General features: G+C 36.9%; 1 protein-coding gene across 1 annotated transcript in view; it reads left to right on the top strand.

Moving 5' to 3' along the window:
* TMEM260 (transmembrane protein 260) overlaps window positions 1–26,619 on the top strand; it is a 58,147-nt gene that overhangs the window by 16,614 nt on the left and 14,914 nt on the right. The window contains exons 4-11 of the mRNA XM_014529267.1: window positions 9,119–9,296; window positions 10,630–10,743; window positions 13,288–13,467; window positions 15,977–16,017; window positions 19,341–19,424; window positions 20,518–20,632; window positions 21,831–22,000; window positions 24,719–24,890. Coding sequence (XP_014384753.1) covers window positions 9,243–9,296; window positions 10,630–10,743; window positions 13,288–13,467; window positions 15,977–16,017; window positions 19,341–19,424; window positions 20,518–20,632; window positions 21,831–22,000; window positions 24,719–24,890 — 930 coding nt within the window. The 5' untranslated portion in view covers window positions 9,119–9,242. The remainder of the gene's footprint in view (window positions 1–9,118; window positions 9,297–10,629; window positions 10,744–13,287; window positions 13,468–15,976; window positions 16,018–19,340; window positions 19,425–20,517; window positions 20,633–21,830; window positions 22,001–24,718; window positions 24,891–26,619) is intronic.

Here is a 26,619-nt window from a genome sequence, read left to right as displayed (position 1 = left end):
TTTTAAATACTTGATCACCCTTCCCATACAACTATCATACTCTTGGTGTATCTTTCCTCATTGACTACCCAGTTGCTGTCTTAGAACGTGAGCTGCATGATTTTAGTGTCAACCCAAGTAAAAAGCAATTAGGTAGATGCATTTACTCTACATATACTGCAAAATAGATTTTATATTTAAAAGATAAATATGTAATAAATATGTAACATAAAATTTATTTTTATAAAATAAAACATACTTCAGTACATTTTGGATTATTTGCTATTTTGAATCATCCATATAATTGATATACTCTGTTAGCATGAGACCTTGAAAATTGAGCATACCTCTGTAACAATGTAAAAATTTGCTTTTCATTGTTATATTGATGTGTCTTTTACAATACAATATTGCATTACTAAAATAATCATAGTAATGGTGTTTGAAGTGTGATCTTCATATAGCCTCATTAGATGTTATCTCTATAAGTCAGGTTAGATTCTAAAAATATGTATTTCATTTGAAGAAATGTCTCCCTTGAGCTTCTTTTATGAGGCTCTATGAGAATTAGGTTGAGAATAGAAAACATTTTTTCTCATCTTATATCTAATTTATCATAAGGTGTTCTTAAGTTAACATGGAAAATAGTTTAGACTATTTGGCAATTTAAAGGTGAGTTCTGGTGAAAAGACTTCATTTTATTCACAATCTCATTTGAATTTTTTTTCTTTCTCCAGTTTACTATTAGTTTTGTTGAAGTATTTCATCAATTTCAGTAGAAAAATGTGTATCTTTTAATTTTAAGATGCCACTCTACATACTAAGTGTAGATAAATAAACTTATTTATTTCTTGGTTGCCTCTTAAAAAATAACTATTAAGCATATTTATTTAAAACAATAAAAGGAACATTGAAAGTAGGGCTCCCGGATTGCCAAGTGAAAACACAAAGATGCTTCTGATTATGTCATTTTTAATTGAAAAAAGCAACATCAGATTTAGTCTCTGGGTAGATCACAATTGTCTTATTTGAGGAACACATACATGTATAGTCTGTCTGTACATTTGACTTTATAGATGATACCAAACAGCTCATTTTGTGGCCTCAGAACAGCAATTTTATTTAAAATTCATCTATATATATAAAAGCCTAAGCGACTGTTACAAACGAATGACCAGAACGACCAGAATGACTGGAACAACCGGTCAACCAGTTGCTATGTCATGCACTGACCACCAGGGGGCAGACGCTCAATGCAGGAGCTGCCCCCTGGTGGTCAGTGTGCTCCCACAGCCAATCTCCCATGGCCAGCCAACCTCCCGCGGCCCCTCTCCTAGCTGACCCCCTCCCCCGTTCGGCTCTGATCGAGGGGCCACTGGCCAACCTCCCCCGGTCCCTCCCCCGTGCCGGCCAGCAGCCCCCCACAGGCCTCGATTGCTGGCCAGACCAAGGGACCCCACCCATGCACAAATTCGTGCACCAGGCCTCTAGTGTTTAAATAATAATGTGAGATTGGACATTTCTTCTATATATTTCTAAAAAAAAAAATTACTTAACCAGAAATTTGTACTACCAATTAACAGTAAGATATGCAGTCAGGTTTATGAATAGTATTTCACTCTATGCCTCTAGTGTTTAAATAATAATGTGAGATTGGACATTCCTTCTATATATTTCTAAAAAATAATTACTTAACCAGAAATTTGTACTGCCAATTAATTTAACAGTAAGATATGCAGTCAGATTTATGAATAGTATTTCACTCTACTTACACAATTTAACTTTCCCAAAGAATGTTATAAATATATGTTGTAGCCTTTTCAGGAAAATAAAAATTCTATAGAGCGTGTGTTCTGGTTAGAATTATTGCCCCAAAGAGTTAGATTACAGCTAACTTCTTTAATCATTCACTCCAGGGCACCCTTCACTGAGAGGGATTCTAATTGGCTCCTAGGATAGCAAAGGCCCCAGCAATCAATACAGGTAATGGATTAATTGTAGGCTCTAGGAATTCTGTAGATTCATAGGATTTATACCTTTTTTTAAAAGTGCTTATTTCATCACCTCATTTGCTTAACAAGTTTAAGACTAGATTAGTCTTAGACATTTTCATCAAAGTGATTTTTACAGCATCACTTAGCATCATTTTTACTGTACATTTAATATCTTCTATCTCAAATTCACATGGCTTACCGATAGGGAAGGTTCATTGATATTTGGTTCAATAAGATATAAGACGGAAATTCTGAGGTATTTTGTTTAACATATAAAAATTTGAGAAAATGTAAAGGCTTCCTTTACATAGCAGTATGTGAAAGGCAATAGGAGTAATGTGAACCTTCTGTATTTTCTTTATCATTCCCTTTGAAATATTTATGTTATAGACAAGGAATAAATCGCAATATGAAAAAATGCTTTGTAAGTAAATTATAATTTCTATACTCTTGCTGAAAGAATATTTAAACACTTGAATTAAAGTACAGAATGCTGAAATGATTATTCCTTAGTATCTGTAAGATATATCCATATGGAAGTCACTTCATTAAAAAAAATTAAAGTAAAAAAATAAAAATAAATCCTTCACTTTTTACAATTAAAAAAAGTTGAATTTCTAGATAATGGCAGAAGTAATTTTATAAAGCATTATTTGGAAATGAATTGACTTAGGTTGAAGTAAATAGAAACTCTTGCTGTTTAAAGAGCGTTGAAAATTAAAGGTAAAGTATAAACATATCAAATAGCTTTCCTAGCACACACACATATCCCACATTTATATATTTATTTCAGTCATACTTTTAATTTAAAAAATGCACTAATATGCTGACATGGCTATTCTGGTGTAAGTGGCCCCAAAATAATTCTGTTGGCTCTGTAATACACTATTTAGAGAATCTTAAGTTCCTCAAATCTGGTTTCCTTACTCTGTTTTCATTAGGTTACAGTTAAACATTTCTACAGGATTTTATTTATTTAGAAATATAGAAAAATGTCTATCCAGTACCTATTTAATACATTTAATGAGAATCTGGAAAAAGGGCAACTACCATAGTGTTCAAGAGTAGGCAACACTTCTTGGAAAAGTGATGCTTATGCTGAGTTGTAAACAATCAGTGGGAATTGCCCAAGTGAAGGCAAAACTATTCCGGATACAGGGAACCTCATGTGCAAAGAAACCCAGACATGGATAGAGATAGCTCATAAGTACAGAGACTTACAAGTCATTTAGTGTTGCTGAAACACAAAGTGTGAGATGGGCTATATCAAAAAATGAAGCTATGGGTGAGCTGAGATCCGATCATAAAAGGTCTTGTGTATCATGATGAGGAGCTTGTGTTTTGTAATCAAAGAAGACTTGTTAAAGGGTTGGAAGCAGAAAAGTACAAGATCAGATATGTTTTGGATCCCTTGCTCTGGTGGCAATGGTGGGCTAGGACTGGAGGCAGACAGTATACAAAGCTGTTGCATTGGTGTGAGCCTGAGGTGATGGTAATAGCTGAAATAGGGCAGTGGTGATATGGATGGAGACAAGAGGATGAGTTTTTAAAAATGTTTATGAAGTAAAATTGGCAGGGTGTGATGTGTTCAACAGGGAGAGAGGGAAGGGAGCTTTGATGGTGACTCCTAGGTTTCTTATTTTAGATAACTAGGTAGATAATGAAAATCACTAAAAGAACCTCAGAGCAGGAGCCATTTTAGGAAAGAGGATGAGAAATTAGTTTTGCACGTGTTGACATTGAAATTCTCCAGGACATCCAGAGTTGGAGTGGCTTTGTGGTGAGGTGTACAGCAGTCAGTCAGAGCTGTGTATGTCCTAAATTAAGGGAGAGGCAGTGCTAAAGGTTTGGTTGGTCCAGTTTGTAGCTGGCAGTTGACATCAAGAGAGTAGATAAAGCCACCCAGGCAGAGTAAGTAATGTGAGAAGAACAATTGCCTGGTAATGAAATCTTGGGGAACACTGACTTTAAAGGAGTTCATGCAAGAATAGGAGCCATTCAGAGAAAACACAGGAGGCAGATCAAAGCTATAGAAGGAAAACCAGAGGGATGTGAGGTCCCAGATGTCAGCTCAGTAGAGTGTGGCTTGGGGGAGTAATCAAGACAGCAGAGAGGTCCCAAAAGCCTATTGTATGAGGCAGTTAGATGGTCACTGGGGACCTTGGCGAGAGCAGTATCCATAGAGGGGTAGGGTGAGAACGGAGGGTAGAGGCGGCAGATGTGGACCCTGTGAGGCTAACACTGTGCTTAGCCATGGCCCTGAAACTTCCCTTTAGGAGAGCACCCTGACATCAGCTTGCTCTTTAGTCAGTTATCTCTGACCAGAAAGGTGAAAGGAAGCATGCTCAGAGAATGCAATATGCCTTGAACAATATAAGGAGACTGCCTACTTATAGAGTCAGTGAATAAATTGAAGACCTTCTCCAAAGTCTTCAGAAAGTCCTCATTCTTACCGTTGCTGACATCATGGTTTGATTTGTCAGCAAGGCACAGACTCAGCTTGCTGTGCACTGACATGGGCATTCCAGCTCCTTGTTAGCACGCAGGCGATGCTGTGGCACTGGGCTCACACCTGTCTTCCTACACTGCATCGCCCTGCAGATTTACTCATGTGTGGCTTGTCTTCAGGACCAATACTTAGTTCTAATGAAAATTTTAAGATTTTGAGAACAGCTTCACATTAAACTTCCATTAGAGTCCAGTCTTATTTAACAGGCGGTTGCATCCTTCAACAATTTGATGTCTCCTTCTCCAACCTACTTTTCACTCCCTGCAGGACTTCAGCTTTCAGTCTGCTCATTTCCTTGATGCCCCTACACTTGCCTCCCATTGAACTGAAACTGAGAACCCTTTGCTCATCCTTTTTGTCTCCTCTACCTGCCACCTGTGGCTTTACTTCCTTCCCTATCTAATGCAGGCCCCATGGTTCATTACTTTAACTCTCTTTCCATCTTGCCATTCTGACTTACCTACCTAGTGAAGCCCCTAACCCTGGCTCAGGCCGCAGCCATGCAGACTGATGCTGCCATTCCACATCCACAGTCTGCAGTCTCTAGCCGCTGCTGAGCGTAGAGTGCTACCAACGAGTCCTCATTATATATCCCTCTGCAGCTTGTAAAGTATCTCTGTTTTCCTAACCCACTCGTCTGTACATGTTATGTGGTCAGTAAGTGTCGACGGATTCTGAATCTAAGCATAAAGCAAACTTTTAAAGGCAGTGTGTTCAAGTGTGTGTGTTTTAAGGGACAGTCACAGTTTGATTTATAACATATACTAAAAACCTTTTATTGTCACTTTAAATGGATTATCTCTATAAAGCTATTTTTTTACAAAAGGAAATACTCAAATCTAGAATTGAAAAAAAAGAAAAGAAAAGGAAGTTGGAGAGCCCAGGGAATTTCTAGGCAGGCTGGATTACCAGGCTCTGAGCCTGAAACATCCAGAGTCCTAGGCAGGTATGTTCTAGTGAAACCACCATTAGCTGTCCTCTCTGGGCACCAGACACCCCAGCTCACACTACCAGCTGACCTGGATTCTGAACATTGCCCCTGAAGGTGCTGCCATCATTTTCTATGGAAATTATGGAGAAATGCCACCAGCCATGCCTGAATGTATTTTGTCCCCATCCCTGCTTCTTTGCCTCACCAGTTTCCAAGTCAAAGAATGGAATGGGTGCTTCTGATAGGCAGAGCCCAAGTCATACACCCATGCTCTAGCTGCAAGGGAGGCTGGAAAAGTATTTTGTATTTTCAGCATGTATAATAGGAAAGAGCTATGCCTCATTAGCTGGGAATCCCTCAAGCATAGAAAGGGATTTTAGATTACCCCTTTGTTTTCATTTTATATTAGGACTACAACCCAAATTCCGGTAAGACTTAGTTTGATTTCTAAGCAAGCTCATTTGAGATACTAAAAAGATCAAGATTATAGGTTTGATTTCCATTACTGGTTTTATGATGTTACCTCTCTACTATAACCATACTCAGTAGTCTAATAAATCATTTCTCTGATACCAAGGAAAATTGGGTGCTAAGAAGGAAAATTGGGTGTTAAGAATCTATGGATTATTCTTTGCAAAACAGATTATAGACCTTGTTGATGTATAATTAGTCTTCAATAAAATGCTAATGTATATAAGTAACTGTAATAGTCTAAGGTAACTGGATAAATTTTATCACTGAAGTGTATCATTTTATCTTACTCTCTTCAATTTTTAAAACCTTATCAAATATGTGAAAAGACAGTTATTCCAATAATTAATGTCAACAATTCAAACACTTCAGGATGTCTTCCTGAGCATAATAACGTGTTAAAAATCATGATAGATTAATGAGTCTTGAGATTTCTTCCTGAGGATGCAGACATATCAGGACTGTCATCTCTTCAGTTCTCTTTAATTAACTGACGGTTTTAAACTTTGACTAATTGCCCTTTCGGGGAGGGGGGGATGAGTATGTATGTGAGGTGGAGTGTTAAAACCAGTCTTGAGAGATGTTGAACCCCATTCAAGCTGATAGTGTGTTGTTTTGATGAAAGAGAAATAAACATAATTCTAATAACTGATAAAACTTTTATTCTATTCTTCACTCCAGGAGGTACATATTTAACCAATAAAGTATATTTTATCATTAATATAGAATGAATTATTTGGCATTAAAACTAAAATAACCACCTTTTACCCTGTAATGTAATGGCAATAAATAGCTAGATGAACTGTTTGAATTCTGGTTCTGCTGCTTAATTGCCATTGGCCTTGGAAAAATCACTTTGCTTCTCTTGGCTTCAGTTTCTTTATTTGAAAAGAAATAAATAGTATCTATTTAAATGAATTTATATAAGGTAAGCACTTAGAACAATACCTGGTACATGGCAGGCAAAAAACTCAATAAATGTCAGCAAATTATTTCCAGAGTTTATTGATTTATTTTTTAACTTTTTTTTTTTTGACATAATTTCAGATTTATAGAGAAGTGGCAGGAATAGCCCAGTCTTTGTATAACCTCCACCCAGGTTCCCCAAACATTAATATTTTACCACATTTGCTTTGTCCTTGATTCTGTGTGTATCATTTTGTTTTTAACCTTTAAAGAGTAAGTTGCAGTCACTGCACCCTTTCACTCTTAATTATTTCAGAGTATGGTTCTTAAAACCAAGAACATTTTTTAATGTGTCCACAGTGCAGGTCTCAAAATCAGGAAATTATCACTGATACAACATTATTGTCTAATCTATAGACTTGATTCAGATTTTGCCAGTTGTCCCAATAATGCCCTTTATAGCAGAAGAAAATCCCAGATTGTGCCTTTTATTCTACTGTCATATCCCTTCATTCTCCTTAATTCCTTTAAAAAGTTCCTCGTGGCTTTTTTGGTCTTTTAAGACCTTAAAATTTTATTTTGTAGAATGTTCTTCAATTTGAGCTTGTTCCCTCATGTTTAGACTCAGGTAATGAATTTTTTGTAGGAATATCATAGAAATACTGTGTTTGTCCCATTACTGGGCTGTTAACCTTGATCATGTGGATAAGATGGGGTCTGCCACTGCAGAGTTACCACTTTTCCCTTTGTAATTAATCTATGTAAAGGGAGATATGGTTAGACTATTAGTAACTTTTCCCCCCTATAATGGTTGATTAAGAACCATAGAATTACTCCATAATTTTTTATACAAAACAATACAATTAAAAATAATGATATGGGGTCATATAAATCAAAATTATTAGAACAGAAGTACCTGCTGAATTTTATAACACTTGCTAGACATAAATATTTGTATGGGGGGACAGTGTGGGTGTGGAAATGGGTTGTCTGCATCAGAGAAAGACCCACTATCCTGGTGGTCCCCCAACTCTCCCTTAGTGGCATCTGCACCTATACCTGGACAAACCTTCTTCCATTTCAGTGAAGACAGCCCCCAAAAACCAACAAAGCAGGGCCTTGGATCGGCCACAAAGTCCTTGTTCTGCAATGACCATAGCCCAGTCCCCTAGCTCCCTCTCATCTCATTTGGCAGGACTTGGGGGTAGAGAGATAGAGAGAGTAGGCCTCTAACACAGACCCGCCCTGGAGGGACCGAAGACCAAGACTTTGGAGACATGATTTAAAGTAGAAAATACTCTGGGCCTTGGATGGCTGGACAGAAGCGAGGGTGCCATCACTTCTGGAGGGATCAGGACAGCTTTCTGGGGGGGGAGGGGGTTAGAAGAATTGGTAAGATATAGACATGGAAAAGAACAACATTCCTGATGGCTCTGAACAATCAAAATGCATACCATGTATGAGAATCCATCCAATTTTGCTGGAGTGTAAAGTTTGTGGAAGAAGGTTATGAAGATTAAGCTGGAAACACAGGTTGGGGCCAGATTCTGAATGTTCCAGACTAAGGAACTCCATTCATTCCACAAACTTTGATTGAGAACCTGATGTGAGAACTGAGACCCAGATAGGAATTCAGCCTCGATCCTTGACAGTAGCTAATCTAGATGGGGGAAGGAGGCAGCCTGAGAACCCTGGAGGAAGTCTCTAGAGCAGCGGTTCTCAACCTGTGGGTTGCGACCCCTTTGGGGGTCGAACGACCCTTTCACAGGGGTCGCCTAAGACCATCGGAAAACACATATATAATTACATATTGTTTTTGTGATTAATCACTATGCTTTAATTACGTTCAATTTGTAACAATGAAAATACATCCTGCATATCAGATGTTTACATTACGATTCATAACAGTAGCAAAATTACAGTTATGAAGTAGCAACGAATATAATTTTATGGTTGGGGGTCACCACAACATGAGGAACTGTATTAAAGGGTCGCGCATTAGGAAGGTTGAGAACCACTGCTCTAGCTACTAACTCTTCAGGCTTTCTGAACTGGCTTGAACCCTAGAGGTTACATCTGAGAACTAAACTTCATGTCATCCACAGGATACCAAGCAGGTTTGTTCATTTGTGTTAGTAGGTTAACATATGGACTTTCTAATTAAAATCTGTTGGAGAATATTATTACGTGGAGGATTGTATTAACCATGTAGTGTGTTGGGATAGTGCTGGGTGACTGTCATAATTTCCACTGCTACAGTTATAAAAAGGAGAATAAAGTCGGTTCTTTTTGTTGGGAAAGAAGATTTCATGTTATCTATATTTGCAGGCTTTCTGGCTCACATGCGGGAGGAATCCTTGCTGCGGGGGTGTTTTCATTTTCTCGTCTAACATGGCAGTGGTCCATCGCAGCAGAGGTTTTTAGCTTAAACAATCTGTTTGTGGGGCTGCTTATGGCTCTTACTGTACATTTCGAGGAGGCAGCAACCGCAAAAGAAAGATCAAAGGTAACCTATTTTGAGCACAGTGAAATGACTTTGTGTTTTTATTTTTAGATAGATGCCGTGTTTCTTTTAAACTTTGGTTTAGATATTGCTTATCTGTTCTGATTACTGTCAAGGTAATGTAGGCATATTGAGAGAGAAAATATTCTCAGGTCTTTTACTGTGGACCATGAGAGACTTAATAAAACATGGGATTTCTCCCCTGCCCCCCCTTGGAGTTCAAAAGTTTTTTGGAGAAGGTGGGAATTCTGAAATCCCCTTTGATTCCTATGGGAAAGATAGGCTTGTTGGTTAATTCCACCATAGCGTGTGTGTGTGTGTATGTGTGTGTCTGTGTCTGTGTGTGCACGCGCTCACGTGTGTGCATGTGTGGCGCGCGCGCAAGAGAGAGAAAGATCGTAATATGCCAAGCTCTAGATTGACCACTTTATATTATATACAATTCTGGTAGAGTGACTTATTACCCAATTCCAAAAAAAGGATCAAATTTGTACTTTTTAAAAAAAATTTAAATTCTTTATTGTTGAAAGTATTACATATGTCTCCTTTTTTCCCTGTTGACCTCTCCCCAAATTTGTACTTTTTAAGAGGAGAGAACCAAATGTAAGAATGAAGTAGTTCAGAAGAGATTACAATGAATTCTATGATAGGCACTATCATCAAGATAATTTGAAGCTTGAAGAAAGCCTGTCTCCTAAGAGCTTACAGTCTACACATTGGAAAATGTCAAATCATCTCTGTATAGGCAGCATTGTGTTGTTAGGGAATATAGAACCAAAAAAACCATTGTGGTTATCTGTGGCTTCCGTAACACATCTGCGATACTATTAGAGTTTTTTTTGTTGTTGTTTAAAATAAACTTTTTTCTGATTCTGAAAATAATGCATGTTCAAAAAAAAAAGTAAAAACACCACCCATTGATAACCAGGTTTTAAATAAATAGTGTTATATTTCATTAATTTAATTTATTGGGAGAAAAAGTAAAGCAAATATTGTTGAATTTTAGTTACAGATTTTACTCAAATAAGAATTATATGACATCCTATTACTGTTAGGACTTATCTAGTCCTCATACAGGACTTTCTGAAATTTAGTTTGAAGACAATTATTTAAGGTCAAACTGAAATGCTTTGATAAGAATGAAAAATATTAATAAAAATAGTGGTGATAAATATTAGTGACTGGTAAAAATTGACTGCTTGTGTCTAAGCAATTGATTTTTAATCTGACCTGTGGTATGCCTAGTTTTAATATACAGAATAGTTTTTTACTATTGTGCTTACTTAGAGTTTTAGGTGAATATTTAACTTGTTTTTTATTTTTACTTTATTTTCAGATAGCTAAAATTGGTGCTTTCTGCTGTGGCCTTAGCTTATGTAATCAGCACACAATAGTACTCTATGTTTTGTGTATAATACCGTGGGTTCTCTTTCGACTTTGCAAAGAGAAGGTAGGTTTTGAATTTTGTAAAAATGAAAGTTCATAATATTTTATTTAGGCCCAATACAACATATGTCACCATGGGAATTTACTTTTTATTTTCAGTTTTATGTATTGTTTAAATTACCTTAGGTCCTAACAACATTGAAAAAATAGGATTTTTGACAAAAATTCTGCCGTATTGATTACAGTGGCATCTGGCCTATTTTGTAATTTTCTTATGGATTATAAATGGCTGGGATCTCTGCTCAAGCAGCAGGAATGCAGTTTCCCAAGATCTGAGCACTGGTTGCTTTGTCAGCCCAGCTTCCCTTCTCCATCTCTATCTGATCCTCAGCAGTTGAGCCCTGCAAATGCCCGCAGTGGTCCCCATGAGGTGAGACTCGAGTAGGCCTCCTAGAAAGCATCCTGCAATGCCGGAGGAGCTGGATGTCCACTGGGAAACCGTAGCCCCAGGGTGTCCTCTCCCTGCAGTGCTGTGCCTGCCCCACTGGAGGGGTGGTGCAGTCGCTTCCAACGCAGTCCTTCTCAGTCTCTGTGTTCCAGGGACAGGCTTCGGCCCCAGCCTGGATTCGGGTACTTGCACAGTGGTGTTTTGTCTATGGATAGCTGCTGGTTGGTCTTTTTTCGAGGAGACTGAAGTCAGGAATGATCTATGTTACCAACTTAATGGTGTCACTCTTAGCCAGGTGTCTGACGTCCGAGAAGGTACATTCAGATGTCTGAGAGGTGCGTCCTCTGGCAAGAACCTGACAACTAAGTGTTAGATGGTTGAGAGGGGAGGCCATGCTTTGTGTAAAACATGCAGGACTCAGAGCTGACAAGTTAGGAGGCTGGTTTGAGAGCCTGTTGGCCCTGTACTGAGGCCAGCTACTGATGAAAGATGCAATTTTGGGAAGAAAGACTCTTCAAAGGACCCGTCATTTCCATTATTTAAATAACAGAGGCTAGAAAATAAGGTCTACCAATGGAGAGACAAGGTAGTTGGATTTGAGGCAGAGGAAGAAGTCCTGAGTCAGTTGGTTGCAATTCTGGCTGCTCACTTGAATGATCTGGGAAGCTTTGAAAGAGTGAATGTGTTTTTTATATGTGTGTACATATAGGGTGTCCCAAAAATGCATACACACACTGAATAATTATAAAGCATGTTTATTAAAATACATTTCATTTTCAGAATTGAGCTATGAGCTGTTAAAGCGTATATACATTTTTTGGGACACCCTGTATAGTAATGTATGTATCTGTGTGTGTGCATATATATTTATGTGTGTGTGTGTATACAGGGTGAGGCTTAGACACTGATATTTTTTAAGAGCTCTCCAGGTGATTCTAGTGTATGCGCAGCTAGGACATGGAACCACTCTCCTGGGCCCTGTGGATAGCTTTCATGTAACTGTCTCATGTTTCTTTCCTGCACAAAAGGAAAATTCTGCAGCAGTTGCATCTTGCCATTCTGTAATATGCAGAAACTGCCAAAATGCAAGCATTTACTTTCTTTAAGACTGCTTTTAAGAATAGCAAAGACATGTTGTTCAGTTAGTTATTTCTTACACTCTTTTCATGCTGTCATTGTTTATGTATCTCATTACCACTTTAGGAATAGCAAATCAGTACTATAATAAAAACACTCCATAATCAATTAAGAATGTTTATTTGAAAATATTGAGATAAGTCAGCTGCTTGTTGTACGTCTGGTGAATGTGAATCTTGATTCTTATATCCATTATCACATATGAATTTCCCTTTTTTGTAAAGAAAAAATTGGCAATTTCCAATGATGGTATTTGTAAGAGACCCCCTTTCCCAATTACTAAAGCGAACACTATTTGAATCTTGGTAGTAGTACACCAGAACTCTCTTGGACTTAATCTTTATAAGATTTTGTCAATATTATCCTTCATTTTAGAGGTGTGCAAATGAGAAATATATTCTCTATAGAGGCAACCTTGTTATATAGAACAACACATTTCCTTTAGTACTTCATTCTATATGTAAATTGAGGATAAAGAGCATTTGGGTGAGCTGGGAGGTTATTTAAAAGCTAGCTTCATTTGTGCCAAATATTTCCATGATATAACCCAAAATCTTGTAGAAAGATTCATATTATAATGTATAGTCATAATAGAGCATATAGCTAAAGTCTACTCCTGATGAAGGTGATGAAATGAGTTTGCATTAGGACAATATTTGGGGGCATATTCAAAATCAACTGAACAACGTAATCACTTCCAATTGGGTTATCTCTGCAATGCTGCATGTCATGACATGGTTTTAATTTTAAAAGATGCAATAAAAATGGTACTTAAGGGTCTTCACTAAAGTTATTTGCTTCATTCAGATTTCACCTGCCATGCAAAGGAGTTCAGGCTGAGCAATTTTCTAGTAATCCCTGGTAATCAGAAGGTTTAACATAGTATTCTGTGGTGACTTCATATAAATTGAGAGATCAACGCTGAGTAAACATAGTTGATGTTTTCCTTGATGTGTTCTTGAAGTTCCAGGATGAATCTACTAGGATAAGCATTGTCATACAACACCCTGTGCTCTGATGCAGGAACTCTCCTGGGGCTCTGTGTTGAAGCTGAGTCTGTGCTTCTCTGCTGGTTTGCTGCCCTACATCTATCTTCCTATCTCATCCTGCCTCAATCAAGCCCGCTGGACCTGGGGAGACCAGACAACGGTGCTGGGATTTTTGACTCATTTTCTCAGGGAAGAATATGGAACATTCAATCTGGTAAATTTATACTTAAAGCTCTTTTAAGGAATAAGTGGCAAAACTTCCGTGTTCTGCCTGAACCTCGATTGAAAGAAAGAAAAAACAATCAATGTTTGTCAATGGCAGTATGTAGAATTTTTATTTTAGTTATTTATGGAACAGATTTGCCAATTGAAATGTGACCTTTAACATATGTAAGAAAAAAAAATGGAATCCCTTAACCTGACGTTGTACCGTTATATATCCTGAATGTATTTTAGGGTAACAAGCATTCAAAAGGCTCTGCCGCCAGCACTTGGAAGCATTTCTGTAGTGCTGGGGGTCACTTTGGGCTCTTGGTCTGTGATTTAAAATATCTGAAAAGATTAAAGGAAAAAGAAAACTCGATTTTTAATTTACTTTGACCAAAACGTTCTTTTTGTATATTTGATGAATAGTGTTCATGTTAGTATTTAGTGTAATGCCTATGCGTAAAGGCTTTATAAAATATAATTTCACTAAGTGTGTAAAATTTACTCTGTCCTAAAAAAGGTCAAAAGGGCTTGTTTTTCTTAAAACATATTAGGGGAAAACACTAAAGTGCTTACCGTATAGGTTATCTGAAAAATTAAAAGATAATCAGATGGGTTTTTATTTTAATATAGACAGTTGTATCAGACTTTTCATGGTTTGTGCTTTTTTGTGTCTTAAGAAGGCAAATCTCAAAAGAATACGTATTATATGACACCATTTATACAAAATTCTAAGCCAAGCAAAAATTAAACAATCTATTTCTCAAGGATATATACAAAAGTAGTAAACCTACATATTTTAGAAAATTTATGGGAGATGAGGAAGGCCAGGCTGTGTGAGATACCTTATGTATTCATGTAGTTCTGTTTCTTAAAATGAATGGTAGATCTATAGATTTTTAAAAACTATCACTTAAATATACATTATACTAGAGGCCCAGTGCACGAATTCGTGCATGGGTAGGGTCCCTCGGCCTGGCCGGTGATTGGGGCCAATCAGAGCCATCTTGCCCAGTCCCGATTGGGGCCAATAGGGGCCGGCTGACCAGGGGGAGGGACTGGGGGAGGTTGGCTGTGGGAGTGCACTGACCACCAGGAGGCAGCTCCTGTGGGGAGGGTCTGTTCCCTGGTGGTCAGTGCGTGTCATAGCAACCAGCCCACCAGTCGGTCGGTCGCTTCAGCTTTTATGTATATTGATATATTGTTTGTATGTTAAAGATATCCTAATATATAAAGAGCAAGGGTCCGTTACGACCTAAACATCCGGAAGGACAACTGAACACAGCTTAGGGTCCCGGCCCGTATGGTGGAAGTCAGCCCTGGGTCCCAGCCGCCCGTGGTGGGAGTCAGTCCCGGGTCCTGTCCGCCCATGGCACGATGGTGGGAGGGAGCTATGGGCCCTGACCGCTTGCTGTGCAGTAGCGGGAGGAAGCTGTGGGAACGGAGCCATGCTGCCGTCGGACTGGCCTCTTGTTCCCTACCCCCAGCCTACAGGCTCCGGGAAACGGAGCTATGCTGCTATCGGACTGGCCTCTTGGTCCCTCCCCCATCCCGCAGGCTCCGGGGAACTGGAGCCATGCTGCGATTGGACTGGCCTCTTGGTCTCTCCTCCCCCTTACCTCCCCCACTGCCCACCCCGGCCGCAGGACCGTGGAACCACAGCCATGTCGTGATGGAACTAGACCCTACCCGAGGGGTCCCAGATTGTGAGAGCGTGCAGGCTGGGCTGAGAGACACCCCCCTGCCCAGAGTGCACGAATTTTCGTGCACTGGGGCTCTAGTTTAATAATAAAATAGGTTAATAAAAGCATAATTATTATTATTTTTTTTTAAATCTATTTTATTGATTTTTTACAGAGAGGAAGGGAGAGAGATAGAGAGTTAGAAACATCGATGAGAGAGAAACATCGATCAGCCGCCTCCTGCACATCTACTGGGGATGTGCCCGCAACCCAGGTACATGCCCTTGACCGGAATCGAACCCGGGACCCTTCAGTCTGCAGGCCGACGCTCTATCCACTGAGCCAAACCGGTTTTGGCGCATAATTATTTTTTTACTTAAGAATTTAACACATCTGGTTTACTTATATTGGTCATTCCATTAAAGTATTGTTTGAGGACCATTTCAGATTTGAAATTTGTATAATTCACACACAATTATAGACTAACAAGTGATACTGAGCTCTAATCAAAGTGCCCCCAAAAAAGAGCCTAAAGAGATTCTAAGAGTAAAGACTATTAATTCATAATGTGCTTGACATTTCTGCTGGAATAGTTTGACTGACTTTTAGCCAATTATTATTTCTGAATTTCTTCCTAAACAATGTTCATGTTTAGTTTCACTGACTTTGCTATAAAAATTCAGTAAGGCTCTGAAGTAAAGAGTTGGAATGAAGAGAAATGTTGCATTGTATATTTAAAGCCTGTATGTTTTAAATGGAGATAGTTAAATACGATAGCTTAGCAGAGTTTTAGTTTAATGCTTGTGCAAATAAACTTTTCTCATTTATGTTTAGGCTAAATCTGAAATAGGATCCAGTATGTCTGAAATTTTACTGTGAGTATGAAATATTTGGAACTATTTTAAAATGAATTCTCTATTTGTTCTTTTGAATGGTTTGAGGTATTTCTGAGTTTCTCTCTTTGTGAAGTGGTATGTCTGTGAGTAGTTTTCAGCCACATAATTGGCAGGTGTTTTGCATATTGTCAAGTATTCTACCATCTCCTTCAATAAGAGAAAACTGAAAATGAGCAATAAATCCAACAATGAATGGGGCTATTAGGAGACTACATAGAACCTATAAAACTAAAATGCTTCGAATGTAGTGTTCCTTTGTTAATGAAGTTCATGCTTTGTTCTGATTTCGACTATCTTCTTTCTTCCACAGACATTTTATAACATAGTATTTATCAACATGAACAATTATTTTCTTGTTATCTTGAAGTGAGCTATGCTTTTTTAATTCTTTAGAACTTAGTTTATTTAATGTCTCTTAAGACTTTTCCTGTAGACTGTCCTTAAGCTCTATGTTGACATACATTTTTTAACATTCAATCTTATTAAAGCCAGCTCAAGCAAATATATTTTATCTATATTATCTATTAGCTTTTTTTTGAAAAAATGGATTAATATTTGCTTTAAAATCTACACAAATTAAGACAACTTGGAAAATATCCATACCAATCCTGTAATATTTTTTTAATATTTTCATGAAGAAATTAGGGAAGAATCGTTTTCTATAACACTCAGGTTATCTCTAATTATTAATTTTGGATTCTAATTATTAATTTGAAAATTTAAGAAAAAATATGGGCAGGTTATGGTCAGTGTGGCTTACTTGGTTGGAGCATTATCTCATACATCAAAAGGTGAGGGGTTCAATTCTGGATCAGGGCACATACGTAGGTTGTGGGTTTGATCCCTGGTCAGGGTACATGCGGGAGGCAACTGATCAATGTTTCTCCTATTGATGTTTCTTCCCCCCCCCTTCCTCTCTCTCAAAATCAACTTAAAATTTTTTATATAAATTATCGAGAATATTTCAACTCTATATATAAATCACTTCATAGGTTCTCAGAATTTCTATCTTACTTGCTAGCTTGTTTTTCTTTCATCCTTCCTTTTCTTTTTAAAAAAAAGGATACGAAATTATTATGAAAAGTTCAGAAAATACAGTTAAGCAAAAATACAAAAATGAAAATTATTATAATTCCAGCATGTAAAGGTAATCACTATTATTAATCCATTAATGTTTTTATCTATTTTTCCAATATTTTTAATATATTTGTTTTTTTAATAGGCTCATAATATACAGGGGTAGGCAAAAGTAGACTAATAGTTTTTTATATGGAAAAATAATAATACAAGAATAAACTTTTGCATACTAATAACTGTAAACCTACTTTTGTCCACCTCTGTACATACTGATTTATTAGCCTTCTGTTTTTCATTTTATACTCTATTTTGAAAACATTTTCCTGCCACCAATTATTTGTATATAACCTTTGATGGTTCTCACAGCTGATTTTAAATATTTCTGTTTGTGTCTAAGACTTTTACAGCACACTTTCCTGTTTTGCTGGGGAGACAGCAAAGAAGCTCAGTTTCCCTTTTAAAGCTAAAGACAGCTTTGCCAGTGTCTCGGGGCTTTTACTTTCTCCTTCTTCGCTCCGTGTCAAAGACTCACTGCCTGCTCTTTTTTTACCTACCTTTTGGGGTTGCTATCACACTCAGGATTACTGGTGTATTTGCTTTAACAAATCCCACATGAACTCCAAAGAACTCTCAAGAGCAACCCTAGACTAGACATCTAACTTTTATAAGTTGCACATAAAAGTCATCTATTAGGTAATTGTAGGCCCCCTTTACATTGAAATAATAGCAGTTTGGCTATACACCCAGAAAAAAGACCTGACAAAAATGATGACCACTTACACTATTTGTTCAGACAAGATTATAATGTAAAAATGGAGACATAATCCTTATACTCTCTGAGTAAGAGAATTTCTAGTGTTTAATTGTTTCAGGTGGACAAGAATGTTGAGAAAGGGAACTCATAATTAACTTACTAGAAAATCCTTCAAAATGATGGAACCTAATCATCAACCCTTTGCCAGTCGAGTAAATTAAATTCTTTCCCCACGCGTATCTCTAAATTGCAATCCTGTACAAGGAAATTATTGAATCTAACCCTAGGCAGTGACCATGTTTTAGAGCTTACATTTAAGCAACATATCTCCAAGAATTAATTTTGAGGCTGACTTCGTTCCTTTTGAAGAATGGCTTGAAATGGGCCTCATGCTGGAATCAATTTTTTAAGTGTATTTGAAAATGAGTAAGGATATCTTCCCATAGTTGATGAGTCTCCATTAGTAAAATACACATTGTGTGGTTTCCATAATTATGGCATCACATTTTCTCCAGTAAAATTGCCAGTAGGGAGAAGAAAGTTCTTTTAGATGGTATATCGAATCATTTATTTTTCAAAACATGGAGACTGCTAGAGCTCAGATACCACTTGGAAAATGCTTGTTAATTAGTTTTATGAAGCCAATGGAAGAATTTAGTGTAATTATAAGGAAAAATGATGCATTTCTCAGAGATTCCTTGAACATTTTTTGAACCAAATAATATAGAAAACAAGGAAACCTTTTTAAGGAAAAAGGTAACCCAGAAATGAATGGCTGGAGATCATTCTCTTGTCCTTTTTTAAATTCATGATTGGATCTCCAAAAAATGCTTTGAATTAATTTTGTTTTTAATTGCTAATCACTGGAGGCCAGGAAGAAGTTCAGAAACCCATTTCAGATGACTTCTTATCAAGCCAGTCAGGAATAAAAATTGTTTTACAATATCAATACAGTATACTAGTATCACAAACACTGAAAAATTATTTGTTCTGATGCTATCCCAAATTATATAAATTGATAACCAAATGTTACAATTGGAAAATATCTTAGAACTGTTTAACTCTTTCTTGAAGTACTTTTTCTCCCGAATTTGAAAGAAGAAAAAATAATTTTCAATCTGACTTCATCCCTTAAAATTATTCAGTACAGCCCTGACTGGTTTGGCTCATTGGATAGAGCGTCGGCCTGCGCACTGAAAGGCCCCAGGTTCAATTCCAGTCAAGGGCATGTACCTTGATTGCGGGCACATCCCCAGTAAGGGGTGTGCAGGAGGCAGCTGATCGATGTTTCTCTCTCATCGATGTTTCTAACTCTCTATCTCTCTCCCTTCCTCTCTGTAAAAAATCAATAAAATATATATTTTTTAAAAAATTATTCAGTACATAATCTGATGTATTTTACAAAGAATGTTTTCTTTGGAATTAACCAAATTTGTTTTCTGTCAACAATAAGTTCGATTGTCTTTTACAGTTCTCAAGTAACAAACATGAGGACTGAACTCTCCTTCAACATCCAAGCCCTTGCAGTTTGGGCTAATATATGTTTAGTAAGAAGGTGAGTCATATAATATTTCCTGTTATTTTTCCCATGTTTATTAATTAAATTCATATTTTCAATATGTCATTGTAGAACATGGCCTCTAGTATTTTATATTTCAAATAAATTTAACCACTTCTATGAAGGCAAATATGTATTATTTTCTTGATAGTTTTTGTTCTGATTATAAATTAGTGATTTTGAAAGATTGAGCAGTGTATTACAATCTAACTAGGCGAGTCATTTAATGTCTTAAACTTCGGTTTGATCCCTTACTTTGCCCATAGCCAATTATTATTGCTTTACAAAAGAAGCAAACAACTATTTGAATTCCTCTAAAGATAAAAGTAACCTCCAATGATAAAAAAAATAAATAAAAATATATCACTATTAACCTTCATTAATTTCTAGCCCATATATACACTATATATATTTATAGTTTTGTTTCCTTAATACCTAACATTATATTGTGAGCATTTCCCTATACCATAAGAATATTTAAAATCATTTGAATGTCTGTATAATTAAATATTCTCCTATTTCAGGATCTTCAGATAGCTTCCAGTTTGTCCACTATTATAAGTGATACCAAAGCATTTTTAGAGATTAATCTCTATCCACATTTCTGGTTATTGTTTAAAGATTTATGCCTACATGTCAAATTACAGGGTCAAAATGTGAATATTTTTAAGGCTCTTGATATATATTATCAAATTAACTTTTCTTAAAGAATGCAACCGCATTCTCACCAATACTATTGAGATTTGTCATTTTATTATTTTGGTGCATGAAATTATCCTTTTGTTTTGCATTTGTTAATTACATTTTAATTTAACAAGATTAATAATTTGTATTTCTTCTGCAAATTTTGACTTTGTATCTTTTGCTGCATATTTCCTAGTTGTCTAGAATATAGAGACAGTGTATTTTATGACTATGTTTTGGTTATCTATTCCAATTCAGATTTGAAACACTGAGATCCTTCTTTAGTCCTACTTAAAAGTGGAAAGTTTTAGAGTTCCAGGTATTTTCCTATAGTTTAAAACTATGTAATAGTAGTATTGATATTCTTGTACACAAATAATTTTGGACTTATTTTAATTTTTTATAGGGACAGACAGAACCCATCATTAGTGTGGCTTTTTACTGGAATGTTTTGCATTTATTCATTGTTCTTTGCTTGGAGGGCAAATTTAGATATTTCAAAACCACTTTTCATGGGTGTGGTAAGTTTTATTTAGATATATTCTTCACAAACTTTCTGGTCAAAAGATATATCAGTTTGTCTCTCATGAATCTTGTAGAAAAGCAGATTATCTCAGAAATATTTAAAATTACATGTGCATTATTATAATCAAAAGTTAAATTATTGAACTAGTAAGGCAAAGGCCTCTTTTTCGGTAAAAAATGCATTGTTTAGTTAACACAATAGTTAAATAGAAAAATAAATGTAAGGTAGATTTAAGTTAGGCATTTTATGTGTGTAATAGATATAGGTACTACTGTATTTTTCCTGGATTTTTTCTAAATAGCAAAGAAATACGAGTTGTAATTGGGGGCTCTTATCAACACAGTTTATTATTTCTTACCTCACTTGTCCAGGCCTATGCAAAATAGCAACCACATTTCTGTTTTTAACTGGCTACCATTTCTGAGATTCTCCGTAGTAGAAACTCTGTAAATGTAGACAACTCTTTCTTAACAGCTGAAACAATTTTTTATGTGTTCAAATGGCCCAGTAGATAGTATCCTATTTAATCACCTGAGTTCTGAATCAGTTGAGAAACAAGATAACAAGCAGTAGAATCACCTTTATCACTGATAATGCTCATGTTGGAAAATGTGGTTTATGTCTGTGAGCGAGGGGGCTTCCTCATTCTGCATCCACAATACTAGTAGGCAAACCTACCCACCAGTCACAGGTAGTGCTGCACAGGCCAGGCCTTCTGTACCCCACGCCATCCCACTGGTGCCACAGGGACAGAGTCTGCCACTGGGAAATGCAGGTCCAGTCCCAGCTCCCAACTTGCCCAGTAAGCTCAGTCCATATGGTCCTACAGGAAGAAATAAGTGAAAGGGCAGCGAGTGTTAAACTAATGGCACTTCTGCACATGGAAGGGAACATCAGGAGTGAGGCAAACGCCTTTCTCCACCTCTTCCACTTTACATATTGCAGGAGTTCAACGCCAAGTCCATAGTACCGAAAAGGATGTGTGGGTCCCAAAAGGGAGCTTCACATGTCAAACTGGGAGGAAGGAATGTTTGAAAATTGAAAACTAAAGTAACATGGAGTTGGATTGGGGAAGTCAGTAAGCAAGACCTGAATGACAGCAGGCATAAGCAACTAGGTGTAAGCAGTATATTTGTAAGATATGTAAGTACCAGATTGATTGCAGATCAGTCACCTTGCTTGCCTCTTCGTAGGTGGAGCGATTCTGGATGCAGAGCAATGCTGTGGTGGCAGTCCTCGCTGGCATCGGGCTGGCCACACTGGTTTCTGAGAGTAACCGAGTGCTGAACACCAAAGGCTTTCAGTATCTGGAGTGGCTTTCAGCAGCTCTTTTTGTAATTTACCAAATATATTCTAATTACAGGTAGGAAGTGGTTATTTTTATGAAAGTTAGCACTCAAGCCAGAGATGTTTGGATATTTAGATTCTAGAACTTTATTTCATCTTCGCCTTCCACCATTTTTCAGAGTGAGACAGCTTGGTCTGAATACTGTGGTCCTTAAACTTTTGAACCAGAATCTCAGCATGAGTGATATGTAGTTCAGGGCATTGCAAACAGGGTGGTGCATGTAAACCATTTGTGTATTTTCCTCTAAGGAACTCTAGAGAGAGTTTGTAGAGTCTGCAGTATGTGTAAAATTCCATGATGTAAAAGACCACTTAGATAGAGAGTAAAGATATTTGGGCATTGTCGTATGCCCTAAAGTAATTCACTCTAGGCTTCAAAGATTTCGTCTTTTGAGTAGTACCTGGTCCTTACCTAGTTCATACTGTAGAAGTGAATATTAATTATCTATAATAATAAAAGCATAATATGCTAATTAGATCCAACGATCTTCTGGATGAAGCTGGGGCTGTGAGGGAAGCCCAGGTCCTGGGTGCCAGAGGGAAGCTGGTGCCAGCAGCTGGGGGAAGGAAAGCCTACTCTTGCATGATTTTCGTGCATTGGGCCTCTAGTTTTAAAATAAAGGTCTAAAACAAGCATGTCAAACTCGCGACCCGCAGGCCTCATGTGGCCCACAATGAATATTTTTGTGGCCCAGCCAATATAACAGTATGTAAGAAACGTTTTAGTAAAAATTTCATAACTTAATTTTTACAATATTGTTATACATAATTATTAATAACGAGCTACAACATTCGCTAATGACTTATTACTATAAACATGTTGCATTCATTTCTCTTACATGCCTTATGCGCAGGTGCACCATTTCTCTCCACTAATACTAGCAGTGAATATTTTAGCAGCCGATTGCCACGTCATTAGTCTTGGACTGACTTGTTTGGTGTGCGCAACAGGAAATATTTCGCTTTCAGAGAACAAGAAAAATAGGTTTATTTGTGTTATGCTTATTTGTGCAGTTATTCTGTGTCTGGTAACTTAATGTTCAAGAAAAAATATTAATTAATTTTTATTAAAATGTCCTATTACTTTATGTTAACGATTACTCATTTATTTCAGCCCTTTGTATTCAGTGTGTCTCTATCGAAATAAACCTACATTTCTATGAAAATTGATGCTTTTGGTTTTTTGCGGCCTACATAAACTTAAACCTTGTTTATTTGGCCCGAGTTAGCCTTTGAGTTTGACATGCTTGGTCTAAAAGCTTCTTTAACCCTTAGGCATTATTAGTATTGTATGTATTTTTCAAAATCTTTTAAATAATCATGCTAATGAAAATCTCAGTCTAACTTAAAAGATGTCCAAGTTTTAGGTGATAATTCATTTATTTCCAGCAGTATTGAGTAAACATTACAGAAGTGGAAGAGTCCATGGGAGTTTTGTAATAAGATTTGATTGGTATTTTACAAGGTTAAATTTCCTCTGTCAACTTAGCTTTAAGAACTGATGTTCTTTATAATACCTGGGAAGAGCCAGTGTTAGGAAGGCTGCATCACCAGGACACCTGGTGGGATTCCAGACCCAACTCCATAGCTAGCTCAGAAGGGTTTGCCAAGCCCACAGTGTGTGTTTACCCAACCTTGTTTTTATCCCAGTCTTCTGGCTCGGATCTTTTGGCAATCCAGGTTCAACACCACGGATGTCGGCACAGGCTGGGTGGCTTTATTTTGTTTTGATTCTTTTATTTGCCCCAGGTGAATGGAATAGATAGCAACACTGCTGGGTGGTATATGTGAAGCATCATCCTGCAAAATAGGGGATCATAGGAGGAAAGAGTTGCATCGGTTACAAAGGCAAGGATAATATTTTGTTCCTGGAAGGGCTTATTTGCTTTGTGAGACTAGCCTACCAATTCAAGTTTCGGCTGTGTTTCTCAGTATCATTAAATGTAATAGACCTGAGGAGACCAGGAAGGACATTGCTTGCTCAGTTTTTTGATGCTTTTGCTTTTGTAGTCTTTTTCTTATTCTATGGGAAGTGCTCAGAATTCATGCCAGTTTTTCTTTGAAGTTAGAGCCTTCACTTCATCATTGAAGGGAATTGCACTGCTTTTGTTATAATGCCTGGAGAGAAGTAACAACTCAACCCTCTCTTCCTTCCCTCTCTTCTCATTGGCCCCATTCTCTAATGATTTCTTAGTCTGGAAGGGAGAGAGAAACACAGGGAGCCTGTAGCTCAAGAAGTGGTGCAAAGGGTCAATCTGGCATGCAAGAGTCAGACAAAGGGCATCCCGATTTATGCTACAAACTGGCAGATTTCTTTCTGCATTTCTGGATATTCCTTTGCACTAAGTGGAATTAACATGAAATTACCTTAAATTCCAGGTGGAATCAGAAACCTTACTTCTTTTTAGTTAAATTGGATACACTTTTAGGAAAAGTAAAAGGTCTTATTCTTGAGCCCTAACTGATTCTCTTTTTATGAAAATGATTATAATACCAGAATTGAAACAATACATTGATTTTTTTCTCAAGTGCACAATTAGTTCCTTTTTTTTTCAGATGATAGTGTTCACTTTCAAATATAAGCATGTCGTTGGAAAATATAAATTTGAATACTTTGAAGCACTAAATATAGATTATGTGATGGGAAAGGAATGAGGCAGAAAATAAGCCCAGTCTTATTAAATCTGAAGCAATATGCTGCTATTTTAATGTGTTTTTTTATTCTTTTATTTAGCATTTGTGACCAAAAGACCAACTATGTGATTGATAAATTTGCGAAGAACCTTCTAGCCTCTATGCCTCATGATGCAATTATCTTACTCAGAGGAGATTTGCCAGGAAATTCTCTCCGTTATATGCATTATTGTGAGGGACTGAGGCCAGACATTTCATTAGTGGATCAGGAAGTGAGTATATGGAAAATATACTGAGAATATAGTAATTGTAATCATTTAAAAACATGTTGTTTTTTTTTAAAAAACACACCTGTATTTTAACAGTGTATGGGTACAGTTATCATGATCACTCTTAGAGTATATATCATATTCTTTTGTTTATTTCTTAACTAATGGTGTAAGTCCTATGAGTTGCCTCTGTATTATTTAAACTGAGTGTTTAATGTTAAAACACATTTTAAGAATGTGTTTCATGTTAGATTCAAATAATATACTAGGTCTCTAGTTCACATGACAAACCATGGGAATATTTTATTGTAAATTTATTTTTAAATTGTTCTTTTAGCTGAAACCGGTTTGGCTCAGTGGATAGAGCGTCGGCCTGCAGACTGAAGGGTCCCGGGTTCGATTCCGGTCAGGGGCATGTGCCTTGGTTGCGGGCACATCCCCAGTGGGAGATGTGCAGGAGGCGGCTGATCGATGTTTCTCTCTCATCGATGTTTCTGGCTCTCTGTCTCTCTCCCTTCCTCTCTGTAAAAAATCAATAAAATATATTTTAAAAAAATAAAAATAAAAAAATAAATTGTTCTTCTATATACAAATTAACACTGCCCACTGGCCCAGGGATTAGAATAAATTAGGTTGAATATAAAATAAGTCATACTGCAGGGAAGTAAACATTTCACTCAAAATAGAAATTATTAACCATGATTCTGCTATAGAATTTTGTGTGAACTTTATTGATCATATGCAAAATATATGGTCAGAAAGGACTTGTGAAAAGTCCTAGAAGTGAATCTTCTAGAACTGAAGAAATATATTTAAACTATAAGATTTAGTATTTAAACCATAAATACTTGAAAGGGAACAAATATATCTATTTTTAGAGCACTCATAGGAAAAGAGAAATTCTTAATCTTAAAAAAAATACTATGATTAGTTTGGTTGAGAAAATTTTTAGATGCATTACTTATTTAACAAATTTTGTTGAGTTAGTGAATAACAAACTTTTTTGGAGAAAACTTTATAAACAGATTTGCAAATATAGAGAAACTTACAAATGATACATTTTTATAAGCAGTTTACATTTATACCTAGCACACTGATTAATTTTATCTTCAATCTAGCTTCTGACAAAAGCTAGGTTATTAGTTGATAATATGGTATCACAGTATGGTTTTAAATACTGTTTGAGTTGGCAACTACTATACGTAATTGAGAAACATGGATTTCAATATTACCTAGACCAAAATTCAAGTCCTCATCACTTCTTGAATATGTGACATGGAACTAATGATTTTTTTCTCTCTCAGAGCCTGTTTCCTTATTTATAAAACGGAAATGACCATCATATAAACATAGAATGCTTTTGAATGCAAGAAGCAAAATACCTGATTAAGATAGTTTAAAGTTTTTAATTTCACGTGACAAGTAGTCGGGAGATAGTTGGTTTTAGGTTACTATAAGCAATTCAGTGATGTCTGTGTTCTGGGGCAGCTTCTCTGCAGGTACCTTGACCTGATGGGTGCCCTCTTCCAAACATCACATCATGAAACCAAGCCACAGACTTCTTCTAGGGCCTGCCCCACCCCCTTTCTCTATTGGGAGTAACATGTGTCCCAGAAGCCCCAAGCGGACCTCTATTCGGGCCACACTAACCAAAATTGTCATATGCCCACTCCTAACCTATCACCAACAAAGGGGAATGACTAGACCCAAGCATATTGCTGCCCTGGTTACT

Source organism: Myotis brandtii, unplaced genomic scaffold (assembly GCF_000412655.1).
Source record: "Myotis brandtii unplaced genomic scaffold, ASM41265v1 scaffold675, whole genome shotgun sequence".
In the NCBI taxonomy this organism is placed as follows: domain Eukaryota; kingdom Metazoa; phylum Chordata; class Mammalia; order Chiroptera; family Vespertilionidae; genus Myotis; species Myotis brandtii.
Note: the sequence above shows the minus strand (reverse complement) of the source record. Positions and strands in the feature narration are given on the sequence as shown.